The sequence below is a fragment of the Engystomops pustulosus genome, chromosome 2 (assembly GCF_040894005.1).
Source record: "Engystomops pustulosus chromosome 2, aEngPut4.maternal, whole genome shotgun sequence".
NCBI lineage: Eukaryota > Metazoa > Chordata > Amphibia > Anura > Leptodactylidae > Engystomops > Engystomops pustulosus.
In genome coordinates this window covers 1,396,655-1,414,149 of record NC_092412.1, presented here as the reverse complement: position 1 = coordinate 1,414,149, position 17,495 = coordinate 1,396,655, and the positions used below count along the sequence as shown (strand labels likewise).

Below are 17,495 nucleotides of genomic sequence, written 5' to 3'. Positions count from 1 at the left end.
GGTGGTGCTGGTGTCATGGATCCATCCTGCCTTGTATCAGCTGTCAGGCTGGTGGTGGTGGTGTCATGGATCCATCCTGCCTTGTATCAGCGGCTCAGGCTGGTGGTGGTGGTGTCATGGATCCATCCTGCCTTGTATCAGCGGCTCAGGCTGGTGGTGGTGGTGTCATGGATCCATCCTGCCTTGTATCAGCGGCTCAGGCTGGTGGTGGTGTCATGGATCCATCCTGCCTTGTATCAGCGGCTCAGGCTGGTGGTGGTGGTGTCATGGATCCATCCTGCCTTGTATCAGCGGCTCAGGCTGGTGGTGGTGGTGTCATGGATCCATCCTGCCTTGTATCAGCGGGTCAGGCTGGTGGTGGTGGTGTCATGGATCCATCCTGCCTTGTATCAGCGGGTCAGGCTGGTGGTGCTGGTGTCATGGATCCATCCTGCCTTGTATCAGCTGTCAGGCTGGTGGTGGTGGTGTCATGGATCCATCCTGCCTTGTATCAGCGGCTCAGGCTGGTGGTGGTGGTGTCATGGATCCATCCTGCCTTGTATCAGCGGCTCAGGCTGGTGGTGGTGGTGTCATGGATCCATCCTGCCTTGTATCAGCGGCTCAGGCTGGTGGTGGTGGTGTCATGGATCCATCCTGCCTTGTATCAGCGGGTCAGGCTGGTGGTGCTGGTGTCATGGATCCATCCTGCCTTGTATCAGCGGGTCAGGCTGGTGGTGGTGGTGTCATGGATCCATCCTGCCTTGTATCAGCGGCTCAGGCTGGTGGTGGTGGTGTCATGGATCCATCCTGCCTTGTATCAGCGGCTCAGGCTGGTGGTGGTGGTGTCATGGATCCATCCTGCCTTGTATCAGCGGGTCAGGCTGGTGGTGCTGGTGTCATGGATCCATCCTGCCTTGTATCAGCGGCTCAGGCTGGTGGTGCTGGTGTCATGGATCCATCCTGCCTTGTATCAGCGGGTCAGGCTGGTGGTGGTGGTGTCATGGATCCATCCTGCCTTGTATCAGCGGGTCAGGCTGGTGGTGCTGGTGTCATGGATCCATCCTGCCTTGTATCAGCGGCTCCGGCTGGTGGTGGTGGTGTCATGGATCCATCCTGCCTTGTATCAGCGGGTCAGGCTGGTGGTGATGGTGTCATGGTGTTGTTGCTGACCATGTCCATCCCTTTATGAGCACAATGTACCCTGTAACATCTGATGGCTACTTTCAGCAGGATAATGCGCCAGGTCATAAAGCTGGAATCATCTCAGACTGGTTTCTTGAACATGACAATGAGGTCACTGGACACAAATGGCTCCACAGTCACCAGATCTCAATCCAATAGAGCATCTTTGGGATGTGGTGGAACGGGAGATTCGCATCATGGATGTGCAGCCGACAAATCTGCGGCAACTGTGTGATGCCATCATGTCACTATGGACCAAAATCTCTGAGGAGCTTCCAGCACCTTGTTGTATCTATGCCACGAAGAATTGAGGCAGTTCTGAAGGCAAAAGGGGGTCCAACCCGTTACTAGCATGGTGGACCTAATAAAGTGGCTGGTGAGTGTATATAACACTGTCATCCTGTCTAAGGTCTTAGTCTTTATCCTCCGCAGAACATGTGGTTTCCCTGGTTCTGGAGCTGCAGCTGCTGTAGGAAGGTCTCGGCTGTGAGCAGCACCGGGGATCAGCCAGCAGGGGGCGCAGACACCTCCTCCAGGATCCCATCATTACACAGAGATGAGTTTGCCTGTAACACTGGCAGGGCTAAGTTATGTAAGGAGTGAACCCTGTAGTGCTGTTACTGTGAGGACGACGATGTATATAGAACCTGACAGTATATAAACCGAATGTATCTAATCCAATTGTGTATAACCGGACTGTATGGAACCAAGCTATATTCAAACTGACTGTATACAACCTGTAATCCGACTCTTTATGACCTGAGAGTACGTCGCCCAGTGGCCTTGTATCTCAATGACCATCTTCCTGTACCTCTTTTTGGAGATGACTTTGACCACTTCTCCTTTTTTGTTCCTGAAACACAAGGTCATTACTGTAAACACTTTCCTAACACTGACCCCTCAGTCCTTCCATCAGACCAGTCATGGCTGCCAGAGCACGGGGACCACTTACAAAACCACCTCTCTGTCGGTCCCTACTGTTCTCCTTATATTCATGAAACCGGAGGATCAGAAAGAACAGAGCTGAGGCCAGGGGCGTCACTAGGCTAAAAGATAAAGGGTCTGTGCCCCGGATGTTTTGTTCTGTGCTCCAGATGTTTGGTCTGTGCCCCAGATGGTTTGGTCTGTGCCCCGGATGTTTTGCCGGTGCCCCGGATGTTTGGTTTGTGCTCCGGATGTTTGATCTGTGCCCCGGATGTTTGGTCTGTGCTCCAGATGTTTGGTCTGTGCCCTGGATGGTTTGATCTGTGCCCCAGATGTTTGGTCTGTGCTCCGGATGTTTGATCTGTGCCCCGGATGTTTGGTCTGTGCTCCAGATGTTTGGTCTGTGCCCTGGATGTTTTGTCTGTGCCCCGGATGTTTTATCTGTGTCCCGGATGTTTTATCTGTGTCCCGGATGTTTGATCTGTGCCCCGGATGTTTGATCTGTGCCCCGGATGTTTGATCTGTGCCCCGGATGTTTGGTCTGTGCCCCAGATGTTTGGTCTGTGCCCCAGATGGTTTGGTCTGTGCTCCAGATGTTTGTTCTGTGCTCCGGATGTTTGATCTGTGCCCCAGATGTTTGGTCTGTACCCCGGATGTTTTGCCGGTGCCCCGGATGTTTTGGTCTGTGCCCCGGATGTTTTGGTTTGTGCTCCGGATGTTTGGTCTGTGCTCCAGATGTTTGGTCTGTGCCCCGGATGTTTGGTCTGTGCCCCGGATGTTTGGTTTGTGCTCCGGATGTTTGGTCTGTGCTCCAGATGTTTGGTCTGTGCCCCGGATGTTTTATCTGTTCCCCGGATGTTTGGTCTGTGCCCCGGACTTCCTATATACAGCCAGTACTACCTCAGCCCGGCTACTACCAGACACATCCTGTATACAGCCAGTACACATACAGACAATACACAACTCTTGGATAACGTCTAGGATACCTCAGTGGTGGATACAGTCTAGGACACCTCAGTGGTGGGATACAGTCTAGGACACCTCAGTGGAGGGATACAGTCTAGGACATCTCAGTGGTGGGATACAGTCTAGGACACCTCAGTGGTGGGATACAGTCTAGGACAGCTCAGTGGTGGGATACAGTCTAGGGCACCTCAGTGGTGGGATACAGTCTAGGACATCTCAGTGGTGGGATACAGTCTAGGACACCTCAGTGGTGGATACAGTCTAGGACACCTCAGTGGTGGGATGCAGTCTAGGACACCTCAGTGGTGGGATGCAGTCTAGGAAAGCTCAGTGGTGGGATACAGTCTAGGACACCTCAGTGGTGGGGTACAGTCTAGGACACCTCAGTGGTGGGATACAGTCTAGGACACCTCAGTGGTGGGATACAGTCTAGGACACCTCAGTTGTGGATACGGTGTATTACACGTCAGTCGTGGATATAGTCTAGGACACCTCAGTGGTGGATACAGTCTAGGACACCTCAGTGGTGGATACAGTCTAGGACACCTCAGTGGTGGGATACAGTCTAGGACACCTCAGTGGTGGGATACAGTCTAGGACACCTCAGTTGTGGATACGGTGTATTACACGTCAGTCGTGGATATAGTCTAGGACACCTCAGTGGTGGATACAGTCTAGGACACCTCAGTGGTGGATACAGTCTAGGACACCTCAGTGGTGGATACAGTCTAGGACACCTCACTGGTGGGATGCAGTCTAGGACACCTCAGTGGAGGGATACAGTCTAGGACACCTCAGTGGTGGATACAGTCTAGGATACCTCAGTGGTGGATACAGTCTAGGACACCTCAGTGGTGGGATACAGTCTAGGACACCTCAGTGGTGGATACAGTCTAGGACACCTCAGTGGTGGGATACAGTCTAGGACACCTCAATGGTGGGATACAGTCTAGGACACCTCAGTGGTGGATACAGTCTAGGACACCTCAGTGGTGGATACAGTCTAGGACACCTCAGTTGCGGGATACAGTCTAGAACACCTCAATGGTGGGATACAGTCTAGGGCACCTCAGTGGTGGATACAGTCTAGGACACCTCAGTGGTGGGATACAGTCTAGGACACCTCAGTGGTGGATACAGTCTAGGACACCTCAGTGGTGGGGTACAGTCTCGGACACCTCAGTGGTGGGATACAGTCTAGGACACCTCAGTGGTGGATACAGTCTAGGACACTTTAGTGGTGGGGTACAGTCTAGGACACCTCAGTGGTGGGATACAGTCTAGGACACCTCAGTGGTGGATACAGTCTAGGACACCTCAGTGGTGGGATACAGTCTAGGACACCTCAGTGGTGGGATACAGTCTAGGACACCTCAGTGGTGGATACAGTCTAGGACACCTCAGTGGTGGATACAGTCTAGGACACCTCAGTGGTGGATATAGTCTAGTACACATCAGTGGTGGGATATAGTCTAGCAAACCTAAGTGGTGGGATGCAGCCTAGGACATCTTTGTGATACTCTATAGGACACCTCAGTGATGGATACAGTCTTGGACACCTCAGTGGTGGGATACAGTCTAGGACGCCTCAGTGGTGGATACAGTCTAGGACACGTCAGTGGTGGATACAGTCTAGGACATGTCAGTGGTGGATACAGTCTAGGACACGTCAGTGGTGGATACAGTCTAGGACACGTCAGTGGTGGATACAGTCTAGGACACCTCAGTGGTGGGATACAGTCTAGGACACCTCAGTGGTGGGATACAGTCTAGGACACCTTAGTGGTGGGATACAGTCTAGGACACCTCAGTGGTGGAATACAATCTAGGACACCTCAGTGGTGGATACGTGGATACAGTCTAGGACACCTCAGTGGTGGGATACAGTCTAGGACACCTCAGTGATGGATACAGTCTAGGACACCTCAGTGGTGGATACAGTCTAGGACACCTCAGTGGTGGGATATAGTCTAGGACACCTCAGTGGTGGGATACAGTATAGGACCCCTCAGTGGTGGGATACAGTCTAGGACACCTCAGTGGTGGGATACAGTCTAGGACACCTCAGAGGTGGGATACAGTCTAGGACACCTCAGTGGTGGATACAGTCTAGGACACCTCAGTGGTGGATACAGTATAAGACACCTCAGTGGTGGATATAGTCTAGTACACCTCAGTGGTGGGATACAGTCTAGGACACCTCAGTGGTGGGATACAGTCTAGGACACCTCAGTGGTGGGATACAGTCTAGGACACCTCAGTGGTGGATACAGTCTAGGGCACCTCAGTGGTGGGATACAGTCTAGGACACCTCAGTGGTGGAATACAGTCTAGGACACCTCAGTGGTGGGGTACAGTCTAGGACACCTCAGTGGTGGGATACAGTCTAGGACACCTCAGTGGTGGATACAGTCTAGGACACTTTAGTGGTGGGATACAGTCTAGGACACCTCAGTGGTGGGATACAGTCTAGGACACCTCAGTGGTGGGATACAGTCTAGTACACCTCAGTGGTGGGATACAGTCTAGGACACCTCAGTAGTGGGATACAGTCTAGGACACCTCAGTGGTGGGATACAGTCTAGGACACCTCAGTGGTGGGATACAGTCTAGGACGCCTTAGTGGTGGATACAGTCTAGGGCACCTCAGTGGTGGGATACAGTCTAGGACGCCTTAGTGGTGGGATACAGTCTAGGACACCTCAGTGGTGGGGTACAGTCTAGGACACCTCAGTGGTGGGATACAGTCTAGGACACCTCAGTGGTGGATACAGTCTAGAACACTTTAGTGGTGGGATACAGTCTAGGACACCTCAGTGGTGGGATACAGTCTAGGACACCTCATCGGTGGAATACAGTCTAGGACACCTCAGTGGTGGGATACAGTCTAGGACACCTCAGTGGTAGCATACAGTCTAGGACACCTCAGTGGTGGAATAAGGTCTAGGACACCTCAGTGGTGGGATACAGTCTAGGACACCTCATTGGTGGATACAGTCTAGGACACCTCAGTGGTGGATACAGTCTAGGACATCTCAGTGGTTGGATACAGTCTAGGACACCTCAGTGGTGGGATACAGTCTAGGACACCTCAGTGTTGGATACAGTCTAGGACACCTCAGTGGTGGATACAGTCTAGGACACCTCAGTGGTGGATACAGTCTAGGACACCTCAGTGGTGGATACAGTCTAGGACACCTCAGTGGTGGATACAGTCTAGGGCACCTCAGTGGTGGGATACAGTCTAGGACACCTCAGTGGTGGGATACAGTCTAGGACACCTCAGTGGTGGGATACAGTCTACGACACCTCAGTGGTGGGATACAGTTTAGGACACGTCAGTGGTGGATACAGTCTAGGACACCTCACTGGTAGGATGCAGTCTAGGACACCTCAGTGGTGGGATATAGTCTAGGACACCTCAGTGGTGGATACAGTCTAGGACACCTCAGTGGTGGGATACAGTCTAGGACACCTCAGTGGTGGATACAGTCTAGGACACCTCAGTGGTGGGATACAGTCTAGGACACCTCATCGGTGGAATACAGTCTAGGACACCTCAGTGGTGGGATACAGTCTAGGACACCTCAGTGGTAGCATACAGTCTAGGACACCTCAGTGGTGGAATAAGGTCTAGGACACCTCAGTGGTGGGATACAGTCTAGGACACCTCATTGGTGGATACAGTCTAGGACACCTCAGTGGTGGATACAGTCTAGGACATCTCAGTGGTTGGATACAGTCTAGGACACCTCAGTGGTGGGATACAGTCTAGGACACCTCAGTGTTGGATACAGTCTAGGACACCTCAGTGGTGGATACAGTCTAGGACACCTCAGTGGTGGATACAGTCTAGGACACCTCAGTGGTGGATACAGTCTAGGACACCTCAGTGGTGGATACAGTCTCGGGCACCTCAGTGGTGGGATACAGTCTAGGACACCTCAGTGGTGGGATACAGTCTAGGACACCTCAGTGGTGGGATACAGTCTACGACACCTCAGTGGTGGGATACAGTTTAGGACACGTCAGTGGTGGATACAGTCTAGGACACCTCACTGGTGGGATGCAGTCTAGGACACCTCAGTGGTGGGATACAGTCTAGGACACCTCAGTGGTGGGATACAGTCTAGGACACTTCAGTGGTGGATACAGTCTAGGACACCTCAGTGGTGGATACAGTCTAGGACACCTCAGTGGTGGGATACAGTCTAGGACACCTCAGTGGTGGATACAGTCTAGGACACCTCAGTGGTGGATACAGTCTAGGACACCTCAGTGGTGGGATACAGTCTAGGACACCTCAGTGATGGATACAGTCTAGGACACCTCAGTGGTGGATACAGTCTAGGACACCTCAGTGGTGGATACAGTCTAGGACACCTCAGTGGTGGGATACAGTGTCTAGGACACCTCAGTGGTGGATACAGTCTAGGACACCTCAGTGATGGATACAGTCTAGGACACCTCAGTGGTGGATACAGTCTAGGACACCTCAGTGGTGGATACAGTCTAGGACACCTCAGTGGTGGATACAGTCTAGGACACCTCAGTGGTGGGATACACTCTAGGACACCTCAGTGGTGGATACAGTCTAGGACACCTCAGTGGTGGGATACAGTCTAGGACACCTCAGTGGTGGATACAGTCTAGGACACCTCAGTGGTGGGATACAGTCTAGGACACCTCAGTGGTGGATACAGTCTAGGACACCTCAGTGGTGGATACAGTCTAGGACACCTCAGTGGTGGGATACAGTCTAGGACACCTCAGTGGGGGATACAGTCTAGGACACCTCAGTGGGGGATACAGTCTAGGACATCTCAGTGGTGGATACAGTCTAGGACACCTCAGTGGTGGGATACAGTCTAGGACACCTCAGTGGGGGATACAGTCTAGGACACCTCAGTGGTGGGATACAGTCTAGGACACCTCAGTGGGGGATACAGTCTAGGACACCTCAGTGGTGGGATACAGTCTAGGACACCTCAGTGGTGGATACAGTCTAGGACACCTCAGTGGTGGGATATAGTCTAGGACACCTCAGTGGTGGATACAGTCTAGGACACCTCAGTGGTGGGATACAGTCTAGGACACCTCATTGGTGGATACAGTCTAGGACACCTCAGTGGTGGGATACAGTCTAGGATACCTCAGTGGTGGATACAGTCTAGGACACCTCAGTGGTGGATACAGTCTAGGACACCTCAGTGGTGGGATACAGTCTAGGATACCTCAGTGGTGGATACAGTCTAGGACACCTCGGTGGTGGGATACAGTCTAGGACACCTCAGTGGTGGGATACAGTCTAGGATACCTCAGTGGTGGATACAGTCTAGGACACCTCAGTGGTGGATACAGTCTAGGACACCTCAGTGGTGGGATACAGTCTAGGACACCTCAGTATTACATGGTTCTTGTTCTCCTCAGGGTCTATCACATGCACTGCAGGTTCTTCTGATCCCTGTGTATTACAGCAGGATATGTCCCCCTCCCCCGCTTGTCCTAAGACTCTCAGACATGAGGTCTCTGGATTTGTCTTGTGATGTTTATTTACTATGAATCCTCAGTTCACACCATTCAGCTCCCGCCCTGACCCCACATCCATCTCCACCCCCAGAGGTCTCACCACACACAGACCTCCTGTCCCTGCAGTCTCTCCTCCCTCTGTGCAGTCTCTTCCCCCTCTCTCCTCCCTCTCTCCTCCCTCTGTGCAGTCTCTTCCCCCTCTCACTGCAGTCTCTCCTCCCTCTCTCCTCCCTCCCTGCAGTCTCTCCTCCCTCTGTCCTCCCTCTCTCCTCCCTCTGTGCAGTCTCTTCCTGGTTCAGGGTGTTGTCACATTAGTTCAGCTGAGACATCAGAATAGGCGGCAGTCTAATGAGACTGATAGAGAGCAGGATGATTGCAGCTGCTGGGGGTCTCTTCCTCCTTCTCCTGGTGTGGCCCTCTAGCACTGGACTCCCTCTATCCCACCAGGGGCCACCCCTGGACCTGGGCTATGGGTGGGCGAATGTCACCTGCACCACATGCAAGGCTTTGGTCATCGCCCTGGATATCAGTCTGCAGGTATTGTACAGCTCACTGGCGAGGACGGGGTTAAGTCTTTACATATGGTAAACAGAGGGTTAATTATTATCACACACTCTCCCTGCAAGGGGTTAATCACATATGGTAAACAGATGGTATAGTCCAGATCAGTCAGTGATTACAGAAGGGAGTGTATAAAGGGTTAATGTCATCACTGCTTTTATGGGGGAGCAGGAAGGGGTTAACTATGACTGGCAGCATAGAAAGGGTTAATGTTATTTCTGCAGGGTGACTGTTGGGGGTATCACTGCTGGGGAACTGGTGGGGTCATCGCTGCCGGGTGACTGTTGGGGTCATCGCTGCCGGGTGACTGGTGGAGGTATCGCTGCCGGGTGACTGGTGGAGGTATCGCTGCCGGGTGACTGGTGGAGGTATCACTGCCGGATGACTGGTGGAGGTATCACTGCCGGGTGACTGGTGGAGGTATCACTGCCGGGTGACTGGTGGAGGTATCACTGCCGGGTGACTGGTGGAGGTATCACTGCCGGATGACTGGTGGAGGTATCACTGCCGGATGACTGGTGGAGGTATCGCTGCCGGTGACTGTTGGGGTCATCGCTGCCGGTGACTGTTGGGGTCATCGCTGCCGGGTGACTGGTGGAGGTATCACTGCCGGATGACTGGTGGAGGTATCACTGCCGGATGACTGGTGGAGGTATCACTGCCGGGTGACTGGTGGGGTCATCGCTGCCGGGTGACTGGTGGGGTCATCGCTGCCGGGTGACTGGTGGAGGTATCGCTGCCGGGTGACTGGTGGGGTCATCGCTGCCGGGTGACTGGTGGAGGTATCGCTGCCGGGTGACTGGTGGAGGTATCGCTGCCGGGTGACTGGTGGAGGTATCACTGCCGGATGACTGGTGGAGGTATCGCTGCCGGTGACTGTTGGGGTCATCGCTGCCGGTGACTGTTGGGGTCATCGCTGCCGGGTGACTGGTGGAGGTATCACTGCCGGATGACTGGTGGAGGTATCACTGCCGGATGACTGGTGGAGGTATCACTGCCGGGTGACTGGTGGGGTCATCGCTGCCGGGTGACTGGTGGGGTCATCGCTGCCGGGTGACTGGTGGGGTCATCGCTGCCGGGTGACTGGTGGGGTCATCGCTGCCGGGTGACTGGTGGGGTCATCGCTGCCGGGTGACTGGTGGGGTCATCGCTGCCGGGTGACTGGTGGAGGTATCGCTGCCGGGTGACTGGTGGAGGTATCGCTGCCGGGTGACTGGTGGAGGTATCGCTGCCGGGTGACTGGTGGAGGTATCGCTGCCGGGTGACTGGTGGAGGTATCGCTGCCGGGTGACTGGGGGAGGTATCGCTGCCGGGTGACTGGTGACTGGGGGAGGTGTCCGCCCACTATCTGTGGCTTTCATTGCACCCAGTGTCACAACCTTCATTGACCTGAACCCAGGTAACTGTCACCACCAGCTACGTGGTACACCTTAAGTCAGTGCACCGTGGCTCCGGCTGGTCTGTATCTACACACCAGAACCCTCCGGTCTGGAGCTTGCGTCCTCCTACTGACTCTCTTCTGGTCTCTCTGCAGGTGGAGAGTAACATGGAGCGGGTGGCGGAGGCGGCGGTGAAGGTCTGTCGGACCCTGCACCTAGAGGAGCCGGCGGTCTGCCAGCAGGTGGTGGAGCTCTTTAAGCAGGATGTCATCACTGCCTGGGTGATGTCGGTGCTGCGCCCCTCCGAGGTTTGTGGACTTCTGCTGGGAACAGACTGTGGACACTGGGACATTGGTTCTGACTGGAACATCACCTTCCCCCCGGTGCCGAAACCTCCGGTAAAACCCCCCATCCCACCTCAGCCGGGGTCTCCTGTCTCTAGAGTGTTATTCCTCACAGACATACACTGGGACCATGGCTACACCCCCGGAGCCCCGGCCACCTGCAAGGAGCCCCTGTGTTGTCGAAACCATTCCTTATCCAGGGGTCACAATCCCTCTGGATACTGGGGGGAATACAGCAAGTGTGACCTCCCCCTGCACACCATTGAGTCTCTGCTCCGGCACGTGGCCAAAAATGGACCATTTGAGCGGGTGTACTGGACGGGTGACATACCGGCTCACAATGTATGGGAGCAGACCCGGGAGCAGCAGCTAGACGCGCTCAGAACTATCACTGGCCTCGTAAGAAAGTATCTGGGTCCAGTTCCTGTATACCCGTCTGTGGGAAATCACGAGAGTGCCCCCGTCAACAGCTTCCCACCACCCTCGGTGTACGGGAACCTATCCTCCAGCTGGCTCTACCATGCCATGGCTCAGGAATGGGGAGCTTGGCTGCCAGCCCCGGCTCTGGAGACCCTCAGGTGAGCCACCAGCCCCTACCTCGTCTGTAAGTTATCACTGAGCGACTCCTCATCCTCTGCCTCTTGCAGGACTGCTGGGTATTACACCACCTTGATGGCGCCAGGTCTGCGCTTGGTATCCCTCAACATGAACTATTGTGCTGTAGAAAATTTCTGGCTCATGATCAATTACACGGACCCCGCAGGGCAGCTCCAGTGGCTGGTGGGGGTCCTGCAAGGTGCGGAAGACCGGCAGGAGAAGGTGAGGACGGTGTGTGTTGTCTCATCATAGTGTCCTGAGATCCACCCTCGTTTATAGACTTTTCTCATCCTTACCTGCAGGTTCACATCATCGGTCATATCCCCCCAGGGCGGTGCCTGAAGAGCTGGAGCTGGAATTACTACCGCATTGTGAACAGGTGTGCGCCGGATCCTGGGCTCAGATACCTGGCTGCTCGGGGGAGGGAATAGTCCATCAGTCAAGTAAAGTCCTCAGCTATGACACTAGGGTGTGCAAGGTGGAGGGCTGGAAAAGTCTCCCTCCCCACTGCCCCACTCCCCCCGAAATCTCTGATCCTATAGATGGGGAGAGGGAAGAGCTCTTTACCCCACCCCTGCTTACATCTCTGCTCCTATAGGTGGGAGGGCTGAAGAGCTCTTTAATCCACCCCTGCTTACATCTGCTATAGGTGGGAGGGCTGAAGAGCTCTTTACCCCACCCCTGCTTACATCTCTGCTCCTATAGGTGGGAGGGTTGAAGAGTTCTTTACTCCACCCCTTTTACATCTCTGCTCCTATAGGTGGGAGGGTTGAAGAGTTCTTTACTCCACCCCTGTTACATCTCTGCTCCTATAGGTGGGAGGGTTAAAGAGCTTTTTACTCCACCCCTGCTTAAATCTCTAATGCTACAGGTGGGAGAGTTGAAGAGCTCTTTACCACACCCCAGCTTAAACCTCTGCTCTTATAGTTGGGAGGTTTGAAGAGTTCTTTACCTCGCCCTGCTTACATCCCTGATCCTATAGGTGGAAGAGCTCTCTGCTGCACCCCCACTATGATCCTACTAACCTTTGCCTTCCTGTAGCTCTTCCCCTTTGTCTTATTCCTTACGGCATGTGGATCTCTTTCTTTGATGGTGGCAATGTAGGTGCGAATTTAGTAATCGCCCCCTTGTCTTGTGCCTGTAGGTATGAGAGCACCATTGTGGCACAGTTCTTCGGACACACCCACTTGGATGAGTTTGAGATCTTCTATGATGAGGAGACGCTGACCCGCCCACTATCTGTGGCTTTCATTGCACCCAGTGTCACAACCTTCATCGACCTGAACCCAGGTAACTGTCACCACCAGCTACGTGGTACACCTTAAGTCAGTGCACCGTGGCTCCGGCTGGTGCTGACCCATTTTGTAGACTTTCATGGCCATACCTTCTCCATCATCCATACTGAAGCTTCTGCTGCTGGAGGTGAACCACATTATGAAGACACGGGGGTCCAGACTGTCACCTGTGCATGTTAGACCACACATTCTGACCTGGGGGGCCCATAATAATACTGAACGAGTGGCTCCTGTATTTACCTACAAGGCCGTAGGCTGCCATGTCACTATAGTCCTGGTTTGAAGGCAAGGTGACAACCAATGTGGTCACCATCCAGAAGAGCAGTAGCGTTTCATCTCAATCACAAACTACTGCAAAACCAGGGAGAACTGAAACTCAGACGTCCAGCTCCACCCTTTACAGTCCTTGTACAGGACAATGTAGACACAGGGTGTATCTGGAGATGACTTTCATGGTACAACTTCTTCTGGTAGCTCTTGTTCTGTTACTTTTGTCCAAACCTTTTCTTCATGTGTCTCATACTTTGTCTTCTTCTTTAGGTTTCCGAGTCTACCACGTAGACGGTGAGTACCCGGACAGCTCACACGTGGTTTTAGACCATGAGACCTATATACTGAACCTGACTGAAGCCAACAAGAAGCCAAATGAGGAGCCGCGCTGGAGCCTCCTGTACCGCGCCCTCAGCACCTACGGGATGAGATCTGCTTATCCAGCCGACTGGGACAACCTAGTGCACAGGTTTCTCCAGGATGATCGACTCTTCCAGACCTTCTGGTTTCTACACCACAAGGGCCATGTGGACAGTGTTTGTCAGGATTCCTGTAAAGCCGACCTCCTGTGCGCCCTGAGGACTGGGAGATCCTATGACCTTCAGATGTGTAAAGATCTGGACTTCAGAGGGAAGCCGGCCCACACAAAGAAGTCGCTCTGCTAAATAGTCCATGGATGGAGGTCCTTTATCATGGAGATCATGACTGTCCTTCATCATGGAGATCTGCTCAGGCGCTCCCTGATTGAGCAGCGTCAGGTGACCCCACCTCTGCTCCGAGCCTCAGCAACACCACGGAGGACAAGAGACAAAATCTCATGAGGAAATAAGGATATTTATTGTCTTAGAAACCTGATTTATGGACAGGGTGAGGGCTCTGACAGAGAAGGTCCTGGAATACAGTAGGGAGGCTTCATAGATGGCACCAGGTTTAACCTCTGCGGAGAGACCAGTCCGAGCTCTTCATACACACACTACTTATTTGCACTTTGACCTCAGGGTGGATAGTATCTCTCTGCTGGAGGTGAGTGACCTGTAGGACCAGACACCTGGGACTCTCAGCTTACAGGTCACATCCTCAAGGACAACTATTGACTCTATGCTAATCCAGATTAAAGACCATCTGCCCCTCACCCCACACTCAACAGCTAATGCCAGCCCACCCTTCCCCCATCACAGCAGACCCTCACCCACACATGACTGGACATTACTGTCCTCCTCCTCTGCCCCACATCCAAAAATCAAACAGACTAAAAACCTGATCAGCACTTTAGATCCCTCACACTCACAGAAGATCCCTTCCATCCTTACCGGGCTTGTCCTAATCCAGACTCCAACCCAACATTCCTGATCCTACTAAACGCAACCAGCGCTGGTCCCACAAGCCACCGTCCAGACTTTATCCTACCATTGCAGATCCTCACCTCTTCTCCACCAGCAGATAACCCACTCTGCTTTAACTCCCTACTATTAATAGACTTCAAGCCACCGACAGACACCCCAGGCAGTAACTCACAGGAGGATCCGACCCACCTTCTAGTAGGCTGCAGCCTAACTCCTACAACCTTCTCACCACTGGACCCACAGCCTAACCCAATCTTATACAGACACTAATTAGCCCCCTACATGTCCTCCACACCCTCATCCTGAAGATCTTCCACAATCTGCTTGGTCTCCTTAAAGACCTTAACCTTCCATTGCCTGATCCTTCTGTAGATGAAGCTTCTATAGACTCCAAACCACCACCCCCAATTCTCTTCCGACCCCACACAATTGTACAGACTGAAGAGCCACCACCCACCGCTCCTGACCCAACCATCTACAGACTTCTACTTCTTCTAGGTCTTCACAAGACGCATCCCATGTCAGACCCCCCACACCAAGCGTGAAGGTCCACAGCGCCCCATTACCCCGACCCGCAGCGAAACCTTAGTCCTTAATATACATCCCAGAGGCTCCACCTCGTAGACCAGTTATACCATCACTGAAAGTGGACGGGAGGTCTCCTCACTGAGGTCACGGAGGCCACGAGGAACCCAGAATTCCACATCATCGGGAGAAGTCCAGGGACTGGATGGAAGAAAAGTCTGCAGCCAGGAGGCCGGACCGTAACCAGTACTGATGTGATCTGTGAGACCAGGAAGATTGTACAATCAGATTGTGTGCAATAAGTGAGAACAACGAATACAAAATCTCTACAAATAATAAAAGGATGAAGTAAAAAAAATCTTGTAGTAACATTTCATGTGCAACCTGATCCCAGAGTCCACATCCCCCATAACAGTGTCATCTACACATCCCCCATAACAGTGTCACCTACACATCCCCCATAACAGTGTCACCTACACATCCCCCATAACAGTGTCATCTACACATCCCCCATAACAGTGTCACCTACACATCCCCCCCATAACAGTGTCACCTACACATCCCCCCATAACAGTGTCACCTACACCTCCCCCATAACAGTGTCACCTACACCTCCCCCATAACAGTGTCACCTACACCTCCCCCCATAAGTGTCACCTACACCTCCCCCCATAAGTGTCACCTACACATCCCCCCATAAGTGTCACCTACACATCCCCCCATAACAGTGTCATCTACACATCCCCCCATAACAGTGTCACCTACACATCCCCCCATAACAGTGTCACCTACACATCCCCCATAACAGTGTCACCTACACATCCCCCATAACAGTGTCACCTACACCTCCCCCCCATAACAGTGTCACCTACACATCCCCCATAACAGTGTCACCTACACATCCCCCATAACAGTGTCATCTACACATCCCCCCATAACAGTGTCATCTACACATCCCCCATAACAGTGTCACCTACACATCCCCCATAACAGTGTCACCTACACATCCCCCCATAACAGTGTCACCTACACATCCCCCATAACAGTGTCACCTACACATCCCCCATAACAGTGTCACCTACACATCCCCCCATAACAGTGTCACCTACACATCCCCCCATAACAGTGTCACCTACACATCCCCCATAACAGTGTCACCTACACCTCCCCCCCATAACAGTGTCACCTACACATCCCCCATAACAGTGTCACCTACACATCCCCCATAACAGTGTCATCTACACATCCCCCCATAACAGTGTCATCTACACATCCCCCATAACAGTGTCACCTACACATCCCCCATAACAGTGTCACCTACACATCCCCCCATAACAGTGTCACCTACACCTCCCCCCATAACAGTGTCACCTACACATCCCCCCATAACAGTGTCATCTACACATCCCCCATAAGTGTTACCTACACATCCCCCCATAACAGTGTTACCTACACATCCCCCCATAACAGTGTCACCTACACCCCCCCATAACAGTGTCACCTACACATCCCCCATAACAGTGTCACCTACACATCCCCCCATAACAGTGTCACCTACACCCCCCCATAACAGTGTCACCTACACATCCCCCCATAACAGTGTCACCTACACATCCCCCCATAACAGTGTCACCTACACCTCCCCCCATAACAGTGTCACCTACACATCCCCCATAACAGTGTCACCTACACATCCCCCCATAACAGTGTCACCTACACATCCCCCATAACAGTGTCACCTACACATCCCCCCATAACAGTGTCACCTACACATCGCCCATAACAGTGTCACCTACACATCCCCCCATAACAGTGTCACCTACACATCCCCCATAACAGTGTCACCTACACATCCCCCATAACAGTGTCACCTACACATCCCCCCATAACAGTGTCACCTACACCCCCCCCATAACAGTGTCACCTTCACATCCCCCATAACATGTCACCTACACATCCCCCCATAACAGTGTCATCTACACATCCCCCATAACAGTGTCACCTACACATCCCCCCATAACAGTGTCACCTACACATCCCCCCATAACATGTCACCTACACATCCCCCCATAACATGTCACCTACACATCCCCCCATAACAGTGTCATCTACACATCCCCCATAACAGTGTCACCTACACATCCCCCCATAACAGTGTCACCTACACATCCCCCCATAACATGTCACCTACACATCCCCCCATAACATGTCACCTACACATCCCCCCATAACAGTGTCACCTACACATCCCCCCATAACAGTGTCATCTACACATCCCCCATAACAGTGTCACCTACACATCCCCCAAAACACTGACCCCAAGCAGCCTCCTCCTCCTGTCCCCCAGCAGCCTCCTCCTCCTGTCCTCCAGCAGCCTCCTCCTCCTGTCCCCCAGCAGCCTCCTCCTCCTGTCCCCCAGCAGCCTCCTCCTCCTGTCCCCCAGCAGCCTCCTCCTCCTGTCCCCCAGCAGCCTCATCCTCCTGTCCCCCAGCAGCCTCATCCTCCTGTCCCCCAGCAGCCTCCTCCTGTCCTCCAGCATCCTCCTCCTGTCCTCCAGCAGCCTCCTCCTGCTGTGTCTCCCAGCCGCCTCCTCCTGTGTCC

The 17,495-nt window shown here is 53.2% G+C and overlaps 1 protein-coding gene across 1 annotated transcript; it reads left to right on the top strand.

Annotated features, from left to right (window-relative positions):
- Positions 1-8,770: 8,770 nt before the first annotated feature.
- Positions 8,771-13,714, top strand: SMPD1 (sphingomyelin phosphodiesterase 1). The gene is made up of 6 exons (XM_072133589.1): positions 8,771-9,117; positions 10,676-11,442; positions 11,512-11,683; positions 11,764-11,840; positions 12,606-12,751; positions 13,297-13,714. Exons 1-6 carry the CDS (start codon positions 8,929-8,931, stop codon positions 13,689-13,691), a joined length of 1,746 nt encoding a protein of 581 aa, XP_071989690.1. The 5' UTR covers positions 8,771-8,928; the 3' UTR covers positions 13,692-13,714.
- The last annotated feature ends 3,781 nt before the right edge of the window (positions 13,715-17,495 follow it).